Source organism: Felis catus, chromosome D3, assembly GCF_018350175.1.
Source record: "Felis catus isolate Fca126 chromosome D3, F.catus_Fca126_mat1.0, whole genome shotgun sequence".
In the NCBI taxonomy this organism is placed as follows: domain Eukaryota; kingdom Metazoa; phylum Chordata; class Mammalia; order Carnivora; family Felidae; genus Felis; species Felis catus.
The window spans coordinates 22,827,753-22,846,883 of record NC_058379.1 but is presented as its reverse complement, the minus strand read 5'-3'; the positions used below and the strand labels follow the sequence as shown (position 1 = coordinate 22,846,883).

At 47.2% G+C, this 19,131-nt stretch overlaps 1 protein-coding gene across 14 annotated transcripts in view; it reads left to right on the top strand.

Annotated features, from left to right (window-relative positions):
* MTMR3 (myotubularin related protein 3) overlaps positions 1-17,771 on the top strand; it is a 148,888-nt gene extending 131,117 nt beyond the window's left edge. For 6 of the 14 annotated variants that reach the window (XM_045041493.1, XM_045041496.1, XM_045041495.1 and 3 more), the window contains 10 exons: positions 2,907-3,102; positions 3,901-4,086; positions 7,139-7,309; positions 8,417-8,562; positions 9,576-10,992; positions 11,758-11,811; positions 12,154-12,264; positions 12,737-12,825; positions 13,604-13,630; positions 15,523-17,771. In XM_045041493.1, coding sequence (XP_044897428.1) covers positions 2,907-3,102; positions 3,901-4,086; positions 7,139-7,309; positions 8,417-8,562; positions 9,576-10,992; positions 11,758-11,811; positions 12,154-12,264; positions 12,737-12,825; positions 13,604-13,630; positions 15,523-15,694 — 2,569 coding nt within the window. In that variant the 3' untranslated portion in view covers positions 15,695-17,771. The remainder of the gene's footprint in view (positions 1-2,906; positions 3,103-3,900; positions 4,087-7,138; positions 7,310-8,416; positions 8,563-9,575; positions 10,993-11,757; positions 11,812-12,153; positions 12,265-12,736; positions 12,826-13,603; positions 13,631-15,522) is intronic. The other 8 variants (XM_003994782.6, XM_006938579.4, XM_003994780.5 and 5 more) reach the window with 5 other exon arrangements.
* The last annotated feature ends 1,360 nt before the right edge of the window (positions 17,772-19,131 follow it).

The window sequence follows — 19,131 nt, the reverse complement described above, 5'->3', positions numbered from 1 at the left end:
GGTGTCTTTTCTTCTGTTTCTTTTTTTTTTTAATTTTTTTTTTTTTCTCAACGTTTTTATTTATTTTTGGGACAGAGAGAGACAGAGCATGAACGGGGGAGGGGCAGAGAGAGAGGGAGACACAGAATCGGAAACAGGCTCCAGGCTCTGAGCCATCAGCCCAGAGCCCGACGCGGGGCTCGAACTCACGGACCGCGAGATCGTGACCTGGCTGAAGTCGGACGCTTAACCGACTGCGCCACCCAGGCGCCCCTTCTTCTGTTTCTTGATACACTTCAGTTTTACTTTCAGTCCCTGTAGGCATTCTGCTTTCTGTGTTAGCACAAGCACACAAAAGAGATGCTGGAGAAACATCTAGCCCTTTGAAAGGTTTAAAGATGTGGAGCACAGAACAGATCTCAGTCCTCAGAAAAGCACTACCTTCTTCTTTTTCCTGGGACCTCTTCCTTCTCTTCTACATTGTTTTTGGCTCATTTTTAATTCTTTGGTTTTTGACATCTTGCAGTGACACTTACCTGCCTTAAGCTGGGATGTTTTACCTTGAAGAGTCAAAGTTTATTCATCATGTTCTAAAAAGGGTTAAGCTGTCTTTAAACCTTCTGTTAGGGGAGTTTCTTTTACATTTCCTTCTGATTCCTACACTACCTCCTCTTACATACTAAGAGCATTACCAGATTTTTATTGCTTATTAAAAATGAATGGCTGGCATTTGCAGTGAGATAGGTGAATTAACACCCCCACCTCTCAAGGGAACTGATTACTGATTGAATACGAGATAAATTAGCAAGAATCCTCTGTAAAACAAATGTGGACAGATAAATATTTAAAAGTCTTCGTTTTACTATTTCAGGAAGCCAAAAATGGTGCAGAGAAGACAGAATTTTCTCTTTTCTTTGTGTTGGAGCCCATAGCTATTTCCCTGGGTTCTGTCCAGTAGATCTCCTGATCACATCAAGTTTTGCAGAATTCCTTGATTTATTGAGCCAAATGGCTGCCTGAACCACTTGTACTAACTCCTGGTAGCAAATGATTAAATTCATCACAGTTGGAAAAAGCCCAGAGGGTGAAGCAGTTGTCCTTGGGGAAAAGCCTGAGCAAAGGAATGAGTTTGCTGCTCTGCTTTGGGGATTAGCAGCTTGTATCTGCTACACATTTACAGAACCCGGCTAGCAGTACTCTCATCTCCAAAGGTGGGGCACTGAAAGAGCCTGGTTGAGGACTCACAAGATCTGCCACTAATTGACTCTGTGACTTTGGCCAAATGGCTAAATTACTGTGGGTATCAGTTTTCCTATTTATAAAATGAAAGGGATAGAATCAACACTACCTCATCTCAAATATCTGTATTTTAAAATTCTTTATTTAAAAGCTATTTTTTAAACTCAGAGTCAGAAAGATGTAATTGGCCCATACCTGGTCAAAAGGAATGTCTGGGGATTTTATTAAGGAAAAAGGTAATGCTTTGCCTGTTTTTTGGCAGCAAATCATAAGGCAGTACTGAAGCCTCCCTTGTGGGTAAAAAGAAGCCCTGGCAGTGGTGGGATCAGCTATAAGCAAGCCTCTCCACACTTGTTGGAGGCCGTGGAGGACTAGGGCATTGTGTGTTTCTGCTCCAGTTTGGGAATCGAACAAGGGAGCGTGGAGTGTCTCAGAACCTCCCTGGTTAGCTGATTGTGGGGTGTAGTGTAGGCATGTTCTTGCCTAGTGTTGGCAGAAGGCTTCTCAGAGCCCCCTGACAGAAGTATTTATTCCCTCCTTTGATGTAGTGTTTGAAGGGCTAGACTGCTGTCTTAACTACAAATCTGATCACATTTTGGAGAAATTAGAGCTTTTGGGGGGTGGGTATGTAAGGAGTGGAATTCATGACATGCACGAGGAACAAAATGTCAATATAGTTAAAAAAAAAAAAAAAAAAATCAGTTTGTGATTACTCCCAAGCAGTAATTCTTGGGATCAGGTATCTCTTGAAGGTGTTTTCGAAAGAAGGTTCTTCTAGATCCCTGCTGAATCCAGTCTATATTAAGTCCAGTAATACTATGTAGCCATTAGTGTACTAATTTGTATGAATCTTAAGTCATTAGTATGGGCCAACCCAGTTTTAGTCAATAGAAATTCAAGATTTTAGTGGGTGTTAGGGTGTAGGGAGCAGGTGCTGTTGTCTGTGCTATTTTTAAATGTGGCATCTGGCTTACATCTCCTTATAATAGACACATTTGTATTGTATGTGTGTTATTTGTGTATGTATATATATGTGTGTGTATACACACACATGACAAGTTTTTGAGAACTTGTTGGGTATAGTTGCTGATCATTAAATATAAGTGCTTACTGTTTTATAATGTCTGAATAGCTGCATTTCCTTCAGGAGAAGACTCCAGAAAGAATTAGTCTTCCTATACTGGGTTATATAACTACCATGGACTGAAAAATATTAAATGTTAATTGTCATAAGTTAGCCATAAGATTTCTGGAAAAAATTCCTATTATTGTCTTGTTTCTGAAGCTGCCCTCTATTGCATAGTAGAGCTTAGGCCGCATCTTTGTACATGCTTTGTGAAGACAGAGGTTGTTTTATTTTGGCAGTGTTTTATTTGGAGGGAAAAATCCTTGGGAATTGCTTCTTAATTTCATGGCTATTTGGCATGATGCAGTAAATCATACAAATCAGGATTTCCTCATCCTCCTTTTCTTTTTTTTTTGAAAGAGAGCAAGCATGCATGGGGGGAGGGGCAGAGGGAGAGCAAGAGAATCTTAAGCAGGTGGCACATTCAGCATGGAGCCCTGATGTGGGGCTTGATTCCATGATGCTGGGATTGTGACCTGAGCTGAAATCAGGAGTCAGATGCTCAACTGACTGAGCCACCCAGGGCACCCTTCCTTATCCCCTTCTGTTTTTATTTTTATAGTTGGCTCTCAGCTCTTGAAGGCACAAAATGGCTCCATCACCTGTCTGTGCTTCTGAAGTCAGCACTTCTGGTAGTGCACGCTGTGGATCGTGATCAGCGGCCAGTACTAGCACATTGCTCAGATGGCTGGGACCGCACTCCCCAGATTGTGGCATTGGCTAAGCTCTTGCTGGATCCTTATTACCGAACCATAGAGGTGGGTGCATCCAAAGAGTAGGATTTGGTACTTCAGTACAAGTGGGGGAAACCTTGGAGGGTTTTATGATCAGTTTTGGTCTTGGTGGTTAAGTCTAAAGAAAATGAAATTTGTTTTTAAATCTTTCATCCTTTACCTTGAGCTAACTTGTGGTGGTGCCTGCCATCATTCTTGTGCCATTTTATAAAATGGAGCAGATTGTGGATAACAAGGTATTGAGAATACAGATGTGTTTTCCTTTGCACTCTGTCTACTTGGAAAAGTTTTGGCTACCTCCGGAAAATGGGGCTTCTGTAAAAGAATCTTGGCATGCTTATTGTAATAATGGGTCCAGATATCACTACAGTGTTCTGTGAAGAAAGCCCTACTCTGAAAGAACCACATGTTGGGTTAGAGATGTAAGAAAAACCATAAAGGTGTCCTAAAATAGATGTAAATCTGGAATGGGGAAAGATTTTAGAAACAATACTTTCTTTGTAAGTATAACACAAAATACAGAACTAAAAAATTAGAAAAAAATGTGGCTTTTGTATAGTGAATGAAAGAGGCTAAAAAGTATAGACTCAAGAAAGGCTCAGATAAATGCTTAGTACCCTTTTGATGATTATGGAATGGAGTAGAGGGAAGTGGAGAATTGCCCTAAGCTTGTGTCCCATGGAGCTTATGGCCATGGGGCTGGGTTAGGTGTTTCTGTTGGCCTTACTGGGAGCTTGTTAAAAGGGATTGCTGCTCTTAATCCTGACAGGCTCGGGACTGTCACAGGCTCGACAGACAAGCACAAATGGTCTCTCCCTGCAGGGTTTCCAGGTCCTTGTGGAGATGGAGTGGCTGGATTTTGGACACAAGTTTGCTGACCGATGTGGTCATGGGGAGAACTCAGATGATCTGAACGAACGCTGCCCGGTGTTTCTCCAGTGGCTTGACTGCGTTCATCAGCTTCAGAGGCAATTTCCTTGCTCTTTTGAGTTCAATGAAGCATTCCTTGTGAGTTTGGGCTTGTGATTCTTCATTTTGGGGACTTTCTAAAATGGGGATGTCAATGCAAATGTTAGCTAGTTTTTACATGAAATGATACATCCTTTTTAGAATTTAATAAGGAGCCATTCTCTTATTTTTAATTAATAATGTATGGGTTTATTCAGTGAATCCAAGTGTGTTAGGTTTGCATAAAGTCTGTGTTGTTGTTTTAAAAATTTAAAAAAATGTTTATTTATTTTTGAGAGAGAGAGACACACACACACATAGACATGGCACAGGCAGGGGAGGGACAGAGAAAAAGACATAGAATCCAAAGCAGGCTCCAGGCTCTGAGCTCTCAGCCCAGAGCCTGACCTGATGCAAGACTCAAACTCACAAACCTTAGATCATGACATGAGCCAAAGTCAGACACATAATTGACTGAGCCACCCAGGTGCCCCAAGTCTCTGTATCGTTTTAAACTTAGGTTTTATTTTTTTTTATTTTTTAAAGTTTATTATTTATTTTGAGAGAAAGCATGCAAGTGGGGCAGAGGCAGAGAAGGGGAGAGAGAGAAAGAATCCCAAGCAGGCCTCACACCATCAGCGCAGATGTGGGGCACCAACCCACGAACTGCAAGACCATGACCTGAGCTGAAGTTGGACACTCAGCTGACTGAACCACTCACTCACCCCTAAACTTAGCTTTTAAAATAGATGATGGAGTTTGGGGCGCCTGGGTGGCTCAGACGGCTGAGCGTCTGACTTTGGCTCAGGTCATGATCTCACGGTTCGTGGGTTCAGGCTCTGTGCTGACAGCTCAGAGCCTGGAGCCTGCTTCAGATTCTGCGTCTCCCTCTCTCTCTGCTGCTCCCCTACTCACACTGTGTCTCTCTCTCAAAAATAAAGATTAAAAAATTTTTTTTTAAAAATAGATGATAGGGCAGGTGAAGGGAAAGAAATAGATGATAGAAGTCCTAAGTAGTTAGAAATAATAGGGGTGCTAGGCTGGCTCGGTGGAGCATGACTCTTGATCTTGGGGTTGTAAGTTCGAGTCCCGCCTTGAGTGTAGAGATTACCTAAAGCTAAAATCTTAAAGAAAAGAAAAAGAGTGGCATATCCTCTGCTCCCTCCAGTCCATCTGCCAACCCCGCTGCATGTGTTCCATACTTCCTGCCCCCCTCCTTTGACAGAGAACTCCCTGCCCTTGCCCTGTTCCAGCTCTTCCCTCCCAGCTCCCACTGCCTGTCTTCTGCTCGGCTGCATGGCGCCAGCCTTTCCCTCTCTACTACATTGTTGCCATTAATACATAAACATAGCCTAGTGCCTCCCATCTCCTCAAAACCCTTTCTCAGCCTTGCATCTCTTGCCAGCTATTTGTCTCATTTTCTGTATTTCATTTCTTCATGGTAGAGCTCCTCAAGTCTTCGGCATTTACTGTCTCAAATTCTTTTTTTCCTATTTCCTCTTAAACCTGCTCTAGTCGGTTGTTCACCCCACCAGTTTACCAGAGCTGTGACCTTCATATTAATCCATTAATCAGCTCTCAGTTTCATCTTGTGAAGAACATTTTTTTTTTAATTGAGGTATAATGGACAATATAACATAGTATTGATTTCAGGTATACAACATAATTCAGTATTTATATATTGTAAAATGATCACAGTAAGTAGTTAACATCAATCACCACACACATTTTTTTCTTATGATGAGAACTTTCAAGATCTCCCTTAGCAACTTTCAAATATACAATAGAGTATTACTACCTGTGGTCACCATGCTGTGCATTACATCTCCATGACTTGTTTTATAACTGGCAGTTTGTATCTTAGACTGTCTTCGTTTTACTGTTTGGCACTGTGTAATCACACCAGTCTTGAAACCCTTTCTTCAGTTGATTCCCAGCACATACTGTCCCTCATTTCTTCCCTGCCTCACTAGCTGGTCTGTCTCCTGTTCTTCCTTATCTCCCCATTGCTGAATGTTGGAATGCTCCAGGGCTTAGCCTCCAAGGTACTTCTGTGTCTTATTGCCTCTTGGGGGATTTCATCCAGTCCGATACCTGTAATTACTCTCCATGATTCCCACGTTTATAATAATGTCTTCAGCTTAGATCTCTCCACTAACTCCAGACTCACATATCCAACTGTGACTGCTCAGTATCTCCATGTGGGTGTCCTAATGGTATTTCAGACTTTTCCTTTTCAAAGCTTGATTCTTGATTTCCATATCTTTCCACCCCCAAATCTGATCTTCTAAGAGGTCTTCCACCTAACCAAGTGGCAACTCAGTCCTTCCATTTATTTAGGGCACAGTTATTTAGTTATTTAGTCACAGTTCTTAAAGTGGCCTGCAGAGCAATACTAGCGGTTTCTTGTCTGCATTAATTTCCTACCATTCCCTTCCTTGTGCAGTATCCTTCGGTCACACTGGCCTCCTGTTCCTTGGAAATTGCAAGCACACACGCACCTCAAGACGTGCTGGCTATTGCCTCTGCTGGGAGCATTTCCCCCTCAGATACCCACTTGCTCTTTCACTTCCTTCCCCTGCTGCCCTTCATGTGTCCTGTCCTGCTTACCCTGCCTTACTGTGGTCCACAGCATTGGTCACCCCTTCCCCACAACTAGAACCAGCTCCATGAAGGCAGGATAGTTGCTGTCCAGGACCCACAGAAAAGTCATCAATGACCTGTTGAGTGAAAAGTTGTTTGGAGTTTTTCAGTTTTCAGTTCAGCCTTGGATTGCACACTGACTTGCTCCTGTACCCAGTTTATATGCTCTGTTGCTCTTGAGTGTGGCTGTTAACTTAGAACTTCCAGGTTGACAGGAAGTCCAAAAGGAATGGGTGTGCCGACCGATCTGTCTTTGTTTCTTTTGACTCAGGAATGGTGGTGGTTGGGGTTGGCGCTCTGGGATTGGTGGTGTGAAAAGGCAGCTCTTGTGTGGCTTAATGTGATTTCCCCACCCTTAACGAGTATGAATTCTGAGCTGTTCTCAGGGGTGTTGGGGAAGGGTGGCTCAGCGGGGCTAACCTTCCTCCAAAGACTGCTCACCCTATTGCTTGATTCTGGACTCCTACAGGTGAAACTGGTGCAACATACCTATTCCTGCCTATTTGGAACATTCCTGTGCAACAACGCCAAGGAGAGAGGGGAAAAGCATACTCAGGAGCGGACATGTTCCGTGTGGTCGCTGCTTCGGGCAGGCAACAAGGCTTTCAAAAACCTACTGTATTCCTCTCAGTCCGAAGCCGTATGTATCCTTCAGCCCTTCCTCTCTGATCAGAAGAAGGAATTTGGGGATGGTGACATGTGGGAGCCTTTTTCAGTAGTGACTGTTTTCTCAAAGGCATCACTGTTGTCTTTGGGTTGGTTGGTTCCACTTTTTTCCATCTGTCCCTATAAAGGCTTGTTTCCTGGTGCAGCTCTGACCTGCTTCTGGTTTGATTTAATACACATCTCTACTTTGTCACTCTAGACACAAATCTTTTCTGGCACCTCTGTCAGAGCTTACCTTACTCCTAGCATGTTCTGTCTAACAAGTGGAAGAAGCGCTTAAGTTGTCCCCTGGCCACCCCTCATAGCTCAGAAGGAGCTGCCAAGAGGCCCCCAGCATCCTTCCAGTGTCATCCACTGGATATCCACTGCAGCTCCTGTCTCAGCAGAAAAACGTGTATGACATTAGCATGTGTGTGTGTGATTTCCTGCTCACATGGAAAACTGGCAGGCTCTTTAAGACTTTGTTCCTTAAAGGAACACCTTCTGTTAAGCAGAGGAAAGGAGGCTTGCACATCTGTGTTGATACATGGTAATGTTCCTTTTGTCAGAATGCATCTTAAATTCTAAAGAAGTCAAAAGGAGGCTAATCAGAGGTCATATTGCTTTGCTGGATTGTTAATATGCTTCTCACTACATTTAAACAATCAAAAGATTTAAGCTAACTGCTTCTCTCTTTCCTTCAACTGTGTCTACTGGGAAAGTAACAATACAGGAAGAAAATTCCCTTTTCACGTGATTAGTTTAAGTGATCCTATAAAACAGGTTTGACAGTGTCTTCTGAAGCCACATTTTTGTGCCAGGAAACACAGTCATCATCCAGTGGAATAACTTACTGGATGAGGGGACGAATTGAGCCAATACAAGAGTCATTCATTCAGTAAAGGGAATCCTAAGAAATCATTTATGAGAAATAGATTTCTAAAAAATCCTTTTAGATTTTCATGCCCACAAGAGGCGAGAAACGCAGATGGTACAAGGCAAGACCTGTTGGGTATTCTGGCTTGGTGACTCTTTTTGACCCTCATTTCTAAAGACTTGTTAGGAGTTGTTTAAACCTGTATCCCCACTGCTCTCTCCTCAGGTGCTATACCCTGTATGTCACGTGCGTAACCTGATGCTGTGGAGTGCAGTGTACCTGCCCTGCCCATCCCCGTCCACGCCTGTGGACGACAGCTGTGCACCATATCCAGCCCCTGGCACCAGCCCTGATGATCCGCCTCTGAGCCGGTGAGCCCAGGGTTGATGCCAAGACCTCAAGTCCTGCGTGGGTGTTATTTCTGTGTTGGGACACATCCAAGGCATGGTCAGAGATCATGACATTGTCTGACTCCACACATCTCTCTTAGATTTCTGAGGTTTTCTCAGGGAAGGTATAGGGTTTCAGGCTACAAGGCCATAAGAGCCTCATTTCCTTGAAGGGTGTTGGGCCCTGTCACTACATTGTACTGTTGCGTGCACCAAGCAGTTTCTCAGTGATGGAGCAGATCCTTTGGGTTCCTTGTGACCTTCTGGCTTGAGTTGCAGCCACTGCTCTATGCTCCTGCCTTTCTGCCATGATTTTATCTTCTTGGGCTTGAAAGGCAAATGTCAGATGATGGCAAGTTCGGCTTTGCCACATGAGAATTCACTTTATTGGATTCAGACTGTCAAGTAATAAAATAATTTAAAATATTGTAATAGCAGAAAATCAACAATGCTTACTTTCCTTTGCTTGCTCTGTTGAGAAACAGGGCAATATTGTGAACTTTTTATTTATTAAAAAAATTTTTTTTAATGTTTTATTTTTGAGAGAGACAGAGTGTGAGTAGGGGAGGGGCAGAGAGAGAGGGAGACACAGAATCTGAAGCAGGCTCCAAGCTCTGAGCTGTCAGCACAGAGCCCGACACGGGGCTCAAACCCATGAACCGTGAGATCACGACCTGAGCTGAAGTCAGATGCCCGACCATCTAAGCCACCCAGGTGCCCCAAGTTTTTTTTTTTTTTTTTTAAGTTGCATTTGCTGTTAGTTTGTATGTAGGAGCATGGGGTGGGAGGCTGAGAGGAAATTTGCAAACTAGAAGAAGGGCCCATCCAAGGAACTTTGCCTTTTTAGCAGTGAGAGCCTCACTTTAGAGATGCTGTAGCTTCTTAAGTAGCTGCAACGAACCCAGTTATGAAACAACTGCCCATTAAAACCGATTGTCTCCTACTTCCTCTGAACAGCCTCATATTCTCATTTCCCTCAACCTCCTTTTGTTTAGGTTACCAAAGACTAGATCATTTGACAATCTGACCACAGCCTGTGACAACACAGTGCCTCTAGCCAACCGGCGCAGCAGTGACCCGAGCCTGAATGAGAAGTGGCAGGAGCATCGCCGCTCACTAGAATTGAGCAGCCTGGCTGGTCCTGGGGAGGAGCCTCTCGATCCTGACAACCTGGGGAAGCCAACCAAAGTGCTGGGCGGCGCAGAGCTATCTGTTGCAGCTGGAGTGGCCGAGGGGCAGATGGAGAACATTTTGCAAGAGGCCACCAAAGAGGAGAGTGGGATAGAGGAGCCTGCCCATAGAGGGAGCATTGAGATGCAGGAGGTTGAAGAGGAGGCTCTCTTAGGAAAGGAAATCAGGGGGAAGACCCTAGAGGGCTCAACCATTATTCTTCCTCAAGAACCAGAACTGGGTGATGCTGCTCTGACAAACCATCCAGGCACTAGCCTTTCTCTGTTCTCACAGGGTATTCCTGAGCAGCAGGGTGGGCTCAGCATTCTCCCCTGTTCTCTCCAGGAGTCTCCCAGGGGAGAACGTACCCACGAGGTCCCTGTGGAACAGCCTCGAATAGGAGCTATCACAGAAGATAGGGAGGAAGCATTTCTTCCAATCCCAGTAGATGTAAAAGTTGGCTATGGTACCTCACAGTCAAGTTCTCTGCTGCCCTCCCAAGTCCCATTTGAGGCCACAGGACCAAACACGGACAGTTCAATGGACATGTTAATGGAAGGTCAAGTCAAGTCAGAAAGTGGGCCCGAAGGCCATCATAGACCGTGCCTGGTAAACAGTGGCTGGTTCAGTAGCAAGGACATACTTCCTCAAGCCACGGAGCCGCAGTCTTCAGAGAGGAGCCTAGCTGAGAGGCCCCAAGTGGGATCTGTGGTACATAGGACTTCCCCTGGCAGCACCCACAGCCCCACGCGTTCTCCTTGTGCCTTGCCTTTAGCCGAATGTAAAGAGGGGCTTGTGTGCAATGGTGCCCTGGAGACCGAAAATAAGGCTTTAGAGCAGCCCCCAGGGTTTAGCACCCTGCAGAAGCACCCCACCCCCAACGGGCACTGCACCAATGGGGAGGCTGGTAGGAGCAAGGACTCACTGAGCCGCCAGTTGTCTGCCACAAGCTGCAGCTCTGCCCACTTACACTCGAGGAACTTGCACCACAAGTGGCTGCACGGCCACTCGGGGAGGCCGTCTACAACGGGGAGCCCTGACCAGCCTTCCCGCAGCCACCTGGACGACGATGGCATGCCTGTGTATACGGACACTATCCAACAGCGCCTGCGTCAGATTGAGTCAGGCCACCAGCAGGAAGTGGAGACCTTGAAGAAACAGGTGCAGGAGCTGAGGAGTCGCCTGGAGAGCCAGTACCTGACCAGCTCCCTGCGCTTCAATGGGGACTTTGGGGATGAAGTGGTGAGTAGACCATGGTACCTCCATAGCTGCCCAAGGAGAGGGCACACGGAGGCTGGGTGCTCTTTGTGCCTGGTGCCTGGTGATTAGTACAGATTTCCTAAAGAATTGGAAAGGTGCAGAGTAGTCCTGTTGAGAGGCTAGAGATCAGCCTCAGCCATGTGAACGGCAGTCTGCCTGTTCTTTCCCGCCTTTCTTAACTTTCCACGGGTGTCCTGTTTAGACAGTTAGAATAAGAGAGCACTATGTGGTTGGTCAGATCTCTTTGGATAGAGGATCATGTTGTAAGAAAGGACACGAACTCTTGGGTAGGATGACATTAGTATGGCAATGGCAGATATTCCTGTCAAATTGTAGTGCCTGTTCTAAACACCCCAGTAGCTAGTAAACTGTGAGCCTCCCCCCCCCAAACCATGCCCCTACCCCAGACATGGGCTGTAGCTGTGAAGGTTTCGTTGAACAAATATTTCTACCTGCCTTCTGGCAGGTGATGATGGCAAGTAGAAATGGGGAGAAGTATTGGTGTTGGCACTGTCCAGGAGTTAGCACTGATGAGGCCTGGTGACTGGAAGTGGGGCTCTGTGAGGGGAGGTTCTCAGGGAGGTGCTCTCCTTACTTGCTGGGTCTGACTTGTGTTCACGTACATGCGTGAGCCTGGCTCTGAAGCAGTCAGCGTACATTAAAGGCGGGCTCATCCAATGACTTTCAATTCAAACAGACTTCTCCATTTTTCCTTCATACTAATGATGATTTCTCATTTTCCCAAAGAGTCCTTCAGAGAAAGGAGGACATGCCCAAAGCACTCAGTTTCAACACGTAGATGTAAGTGGCAGGGTTGGATTAACAGACTCACTGGAGCAGCTCACAGAGTTCACACTCCATCCTGGTCACTTCTGCCCCACTCACTTCCTGGAACCCAGGGCCCATCTGTGCACTGCAGAGTCACTGCACACAGCCTTAGATCTGTGTCTCTCTCTTCCACATGAGTTCAGGCCTGTCTCTGCACCTGCTCAACCCATTTCTTGGTGGCTGATGCACCACAGATCTGGCAGCCCTAACACTCAGGCCCACCCAAAGTCCCCGGTGCTCCCTTCTTTTCCAAGCCCTTTCTTCTTCTGGGAGGAGCCAGGTTCATTCTGTTCAGCTGTGTTTGTTTGCCAACAGACTTCAATCCCCGACTCGGAAAGCAATCTGGATCAGAACTGTTTGTCTCGCTGCAGCACAGAGATTTTCTCTGAAGCCAGCTGGGAGCAGGTGGATAAACAGGACACGGAGGTACAGGCTCAGCCCCTGTTCTGAGTGCCGTCCATGCAACTGTTTTATGGTTTTTCTCCACCCCTATCCCTGTCCCATGCCCCTGGCCAAGGAACGACCTCATAGCACGCTTAGCCTTGAGCCTCTGTGAATCTCAGCGCCTGTGAATTCCCATCAAGCCTAGAATTTCTGAGCCAGGGAGACTCAGCAAAGTGGTCCTCTCTCATTGCCTCTGTGGACTGGAGCCTTGCCAGCTCTCATAGTGACCCAGGGTGTTTGCTGCTGCCTGATACTTTATCTCAGGGGAGTTTGGAGTCCCCTCTAGGGAAACGATTTGGACGCCTTTCTTGTACTGCTGACATCAGACCTGCTGGGCTGGTGCCACCAGAGCCAGTATGGTTCTTGTGACTCTTGCTGCCCCCAGCATGGCTCTTGCCGGCTCCAGCTGGATGGCTCATCTCCCATCACTAACCTGGCCCCATCTGTTTTACAGATGACCCGTTGGCTCCCTGACCACCTGGCCGCCCACTGCTACGCGTGCGACAGCGCCTTCTGGCTCGCCAGCAGGAAGCACCACTGCAGGTGCCGTTGGGGGGTGTGGTGGGTGGGCCAGGGTGTGGAGGCTACATTTTGGCCCTCAGTGCCTGCAGCTTGGAGAGGTGCAGGGATCTGGCTGGCAGTGTTCATCTGAGGCAGACCCTGGGGTCTACAGGACGCCAGCTCATCTTTTGTGCCTCTGAGATCGGTGTTTGCATTTGGGGTCTTATTTCCAGTTCAGAGTGATCATGATAAAATTTTGAAATGTGCAAATGATGTCCCCTTTCGCTTTGCTTCCTGGATTAGCAGAGCAACAGCCACCACCCAAACTACCATTTCTTACTCCTAGAATACAATTTCTTCCTATTCAACATGGCTGCTATTGGCAAAAACAGTTTTCCTGCTGTGGGCAGGGAACTTCATTTGCCTACTCCTTACCTTGCTCCCTGACCCCAAACTTGTTTTCCTTGTGCCAGTAGTGATGAGACCTAGCTGCGGGGACTAGTGGGGACAGCTGAGGACACAGTGTTCAATCCTTAAGGCTCCTGACTTTCTTTCTTTCTTCTTGGTTGGGGTAGTTGGTTGCTAGGGATGTTTTGCCCCAACTGGGGTGGTAGCTGACTGGAGGATGTTCAGTGTTCTTGGGATAGGATGTTTATCTGAATCCTGACATAGTTCACCCACATAAGTGAACCCAGGTAGAAAATGGAACCACTTCTTTGTCTAGAAATGATGCTTCTAGGACTGTATATCTCCCCACCCTGCGCCCCAAGCCCGAATGACTTTGGTTGGCTTCTCTGAGCTCTCTCTCCCCTCCTTGCAGGGACACTGACCGTGTTGATCAAACGTGGTGAGCATTTACAACAACCTGTCTGTGATGTCTACACATCTACAATAACTTCTCCACACTAACACTGCCATTTCCCCCTCTCTGCACTCATTGGAATAAAGCTGGGGGCTGGGAGTGCAGGCAGACAGGTGGGATTGGGGGGAATCCAAAGTAGCTGACTGAGGAGACTATGAGGGCCAAGTCAGGCTGCAGTCATGCACTCTCTTTCTGCCCACACAGGTCAACCGAGCCATCTTGCTTGTGACTGAGAAGCAGTGCCTCAGCTGGGGCTGGTCTTGTGGAGTAGCCAGTTGGGCTTTCAGAGCTATTTCCTTTGGGTTAGTCATTGAGTGGAATGCTAGAATGATGCTTCATGACCTCCAAGTCAGACAGCATTGCTGCTTCTGTTTTTAAAAAAGAGAGTGAGACTGAACAGAGGTGGTCTTCCCAGAGAACTGTTTTAGCATGGAAGACTTTAGTGGGAGGTTCCACTTAGGGTCTGTTAGGATCCCCTGAAAGAAACCAGATAGAAAAGCTTAACTGATGAAATTCATGTCAGGATGAACTCCAACAGGTATGATAAATAAATGTAGATGTTCAGAAATAGATTTAGGTAGTTTTTTTGTGTAACCACAGGTTCTTGCTGACTCATGTTTTTCAGAAACGGAGTGCTTACTGCATTCTAGAAGATGAAGTTGTGTGTGTTTGTTTTGGTTCTCTGTCCTTCCATTGCCCCATGTATAGCCTTCTCCTTGTGGTTTTTTGTTTGTTTTTGGTCTGCAAAGGGTATTTAGTATTTTCTCCTGTGTCCAGGTGGTCCTTAATCCAGCAGTGGGTTTGCATTCTGAGGAGCATAAATGAAAAGGTAGTGAGTGATGCTGGCCGAGGAGGAGGAGGATTTCCCTTCACCTGTTTTCCCCAAGTCTTTGGTGGGCGACTTCAGGCTCCTTGAAGTCTCCCGTTTTTGGTTTTATTGAGATTGATTTGTACTTAAGGTCCTAGCAGAGTGGGGTTGTAAGGTGGGCAGAAACTCATCCTCTGCCAGTCCCTTTCCTCTTAGCTGTGAAGGGTAGCTGTTTGGATGTGCACCTGTGCTGCACAGACACATCATAGCTGGGCTTTCAAGTGGAGGAGGAGAGAGGGGCCTGGGTACAGTCAGGCCTTTGGGTGGAGCTCTGATATTCCCTGGAGATGCACGGAGGCAGGGGAGTGAGCCATAATTGACTGACACCTGTCTAATAAGGGGGGTGTTTGTGCACGTGTGTTCATTTGTGCTCTTGTCCTTTCACCCTGAGCATGCGTCACTGGTTGCTTGTCTTCTGGCTTTGCATGCTGGCAGCAGGGCAGTCCTTGGTGACAATAGTCTGTTCTCCATGACATGACCCTGCCTCCGAGCCTCTGGAGGAGTAGCCCGTTGGGCAAGGCTCCTCACTCCCCGGCTGGGCTTGGTAGTTTGTCTCCTCTGAGGGGCTCGGAGGTAGTTCCATCGGACTCTGGCCTCTCTGTGACCACAAGTTACACAAAGGCCATTGCCCAGGTGGGTGTGGCCAAGTGGGTTTTCTGGGCCAGAACTTACCCAGTGAGCTAGCAGCTACTCCTGCCCTGGGCCCTTTTGTTCTCATGGATCTCTCTTGAACATCTTCCTGTGCACCTGGTAATCTTGAGCCATAATGGTGAGGCAGCCAACTGTCCTTGGCCCTAAAGTCACAGTGGCGTGCGACTATGCTAGGTAGGGATCCCCCCCCTCTCTGCTTGGCTTGTTCCTGGGCTAGAGAAATGAACAGTTCATTGTTGGAGGAGTCTCTAGCACATCCGAAGGACGTACAACAAAGTCCTGTCTTCTGAAGTTGGTTTCCCTACACCATATCTGCTACTGAAACTAACATTGTTTTGTTTCTTCTTCTCATCTCAAGGAATTGTGGGAATGTGTTCTGCTCCAGTTGTTGTAATCAGAAGGTTCCAGTTCCCAGCCAGCAGCTCTTTGAACCCAGTCGAGTGTGCAAGTCTTGCTATAGCAGCCTACATCCCACAAGCTCCAGCATTGACCTTGAACTGGATAAGCCCATTGCTGCCACTTCAAACTGAAGCTCAGTGACCTGGGGCGGGCAGAGGCCAAGCTGCTGTTCCTCTGACAGGCCCACAGCCTGGGCAGACCGAGAGGCCCGTGCACTTTGGAATGGGGGCATGGAACCACCTGTGCAGAGTGACAGAAATTTGGGATGTACCACTGGACTGTAGATTGATTTTTATTTCCTGTTTTGTTTTTTCCCCTCTCCCTTTTCCATCCTTCCTCTGCTTCCAAGAAAGAAAGTCTGCAGGTTGTCTTTAAAAAAAAAAAAAAAAAAAAAAAAAAAATTTTTTTTTTTTTTTTTTTTTTTTTTTAAATGGAAGACCAGAGGTTGCCAGCCCTCTGTGACTGTTGAGCCACCTGTTGTCCCATGATGCTGAGGGTTGGCTTGGTTCCTCAGGACGGAGAGAGGCTGGTCAGAGTCAGGAGTGGAGGCCTGAGCTAGTGGGGAAGAAAGCTGGGGCTGTTGTTTGTGACCATTCCTCGTGCCATTGTCACATCAGAGCTGATTTGAAAAACCTGTGCTGCTGAGGAGGCTGAAGCATCTTCCTAATAGACTGTCCCAAGTGCCCTCTGCCTCCTCACAGGAGCCGGGCCAGTTCCACCTCACAGATAAATGGGATTGGCATTTGGAGGGAGGGGCACATAATAAAATGTAACCCTTCTGAGCCTTGCTTTGGGGAAGGAAGGTGTTTGTTGTCCTGAGGCAAGCAAGAGGGCCTGGGAATCGGGGTGGCCAGCATTGTTCTCTCTCGCATGGGATTCTGTTTTTAACTCGACCCAGATGGTTTAGGGTTCCCTTCCCTGTCATGAGTATGCCTCCCTCAGCCAGGCTGTGTAGTGCTTCCCACCCTCAGGCATAGGAGTACAGACTGGCCAGAGTGCAGTGGTCCTGCTGCCATGGCCAAGGCCAAAGCCTTCCCTGAGCCCGGGTGCACCTAGAAGCCCCTGCCGGGGCCTGGTCCCCCAAAACAATCTCTTTTCCTTGACCAGCACAGGGAAATCCAGACTCAGGGTTCCAAAAATTTCCCATTCCCAAACCAAACAAATCATGGATCTCCCCCTTAAGGGGTAGAATCAGCTTTTCAGAGTGCAAGCGTCTGGAAAAGGGAGTATGTCCCATACAATCAGCCTTCCTTCTCCTTCCCTTCCTGGGGCAGTGGGAAGGCCCCAGCAGTCCCCCTGCCCTGTTCCTGTGCTGCTGGCCAGCAGTGAGGGGCCACTTGGTGACTCTGCAGGGTTCTTTAGAGAAGTGACACAGCCTGTAGGAGATTTGGGGCACCTTTCCTCAGTAAGCTTTGATGTGGTCCAAAAAGAGCCTTAAATCAAGAATATTTGTGGTAGAGGTGAGTGTGGGGAAGGGTGGAGAGGAGTTTATAGGTTTGTGCTTTGTAATCTTGGCATCCATGTTTTGTGCCTGCCCTCCCTCTCAAGGGAGGGGCCATGCTTGGCTCTGCTAAAAGCTGCTAAGTGGTAATGGCGGATTGTGGTGAGTGGGTGGGGGTGAGGCCAGGGAACTCTCTTACCCTCTGGAAGCAATTCCCTGGCCAAGGGAAGTCTCAGGAAGCTGGCTCCTGTGTGTGCCTCTGTGTGGTTAAGACGTGGCCCAGAGCCTTCCTTGGAGCTGTCAGTCCAGGCAAAGCCAAGAGCATCTGAGCACGTCCCTGACTTCCCAGTTGCAGCAGGTTGCTCGCTCGGAGTTTGAATTCAGTGAAACAGGGTGTAGTTCTTCTCCGCACTCTGTGTGGTCTGGCCTTGCAGGTAGGGAGAAGTCAGTCTAATTGAGATTGTGCAGTTCTAGTGACAGGTGCCAAGAGGTTATGATACGGGTTTCTTGGGTCTGATGTACAGTGTGAATAAATGCTTGCAGCTCTTAGCCCTTTTCGATCAATGAAGCACTTTTTTATTAATATTTTTCTTTGTATGTAAAGGAGGAACCGTAACTCTCCGTAGCTGTACATATAACCCTTTTCTCCTAAAGAGGAGTCAGTCAGCGCTCCTATATTTTTCATTTTTTGTCAAAGCAAGAAGTAAATACTTTAGAACTGTTAAATATATAAATAAAGTGAATAAAGTTTAGTGTTCCGCATGGTAGCATTTGCTAACACGTTCCAATTCTTTGCCCTGTGATTTATTCCCTCTTCATCCCTTTTCCTTCTTAAACAGCAGCAATTGGAGGTGCTGCCGGGAAACTGAACTTTGGCGAAGGAAAACTACAGGTTTCTGTTCTACTCTGGACCTTTGCAAGGAGCCGCAGCACAATGCCCAAGCACTGAAATGTATTTCCTTGATGGTTTTGTCCCTAACATCTCCAAAACTAAGAAGGCAAAGCAGTTGGGCATCTTAACACCAGGGGTTCTTTCTCATCTGGAGAACTGAGCATCAATAGTAAATAAAACTACCTCTGGTCTCTAGGCTCCTCTCCCCACGTGCGCCCCTCCCCCTGCTGTCACTGCTGATGATTGATGGATCGCAGGGCAGCCTGTGCTCTGGCTCCTTAACCCCACCACACCCGGGGAGCACCAGCTGCACCTGCAGCAGTGGTTAAGCACAGAGCCCTGCATGCAGTGGAGTGTGGAAGACTTGGGGCAGGGGGAGGTGGCTGGAAATGCTTGTCTGTTCTTGGATGAGAGCATATGGGAGAGCAGAGAGCCCTTGGGGGGCAGAAGCTGAAACGGATGTGATTGGATTATGTGCCTAACTGTAGGTCCCCTTCCTCCCTCCGTAGAGAGGGCTGAACTTCTCTTTAGATCTGCAACCAGCCAAGCAAGACCCTAGCATCTAGTCCCTTCTTGACTAGTTCTTGCTCTTCACAGAGGTGGATTTTCTTTCTCCTGCATCACCACGGGGCATTCTTCCCATCCCACAGGTCTGTGGGAGACCTACAGTAAGCAGTTCCTCCCTAGGGAAGGTGGGTATGATTAGTGCCCAGCTCTGGGCTTCCCTGAGGGCCTCCACTCTGGGGCAGGCTTTCCAGGGTCACTTTCTGGATGTATTCTCTGCCCTAAAGTACATGAACACAAAGTAAATAAACAGCTCAAGTGATACTAGTCTGAAAGCTGAGAGTGCCATCCAGCGGGTGTTTGAGAATTAGCCTGTTCTCTGGAAGGAGAAGGTGCCACTTCAGCTGCTATCGGGAGGGCCATATTCAGACTGTAAAAATGAGTGTGTCCTAGCCAATGTCTGTCCGCACACAGCTCCTGTTTCTAATCTCTAAGGGTTCAGCCCTCTGCCAGTTAAAACACTAGCAGAACCTAGCAAGGCTGTCAGGGGCCCATAGATGTGGAGCTGCTGGGGGTGGGAAGATGAAGAGTCAGCGTGCTGAGAAGACCTACACAGTGTGCATCTCAGGCTAAGGAAGTGACATGGGAGATGGCCAGGTGCTGACAGAGGTGGTTTTCCAAGGGCAAGGCTGGCTTTCTGAGGACCCCACATGGAGGAATTTGGTGTGAAG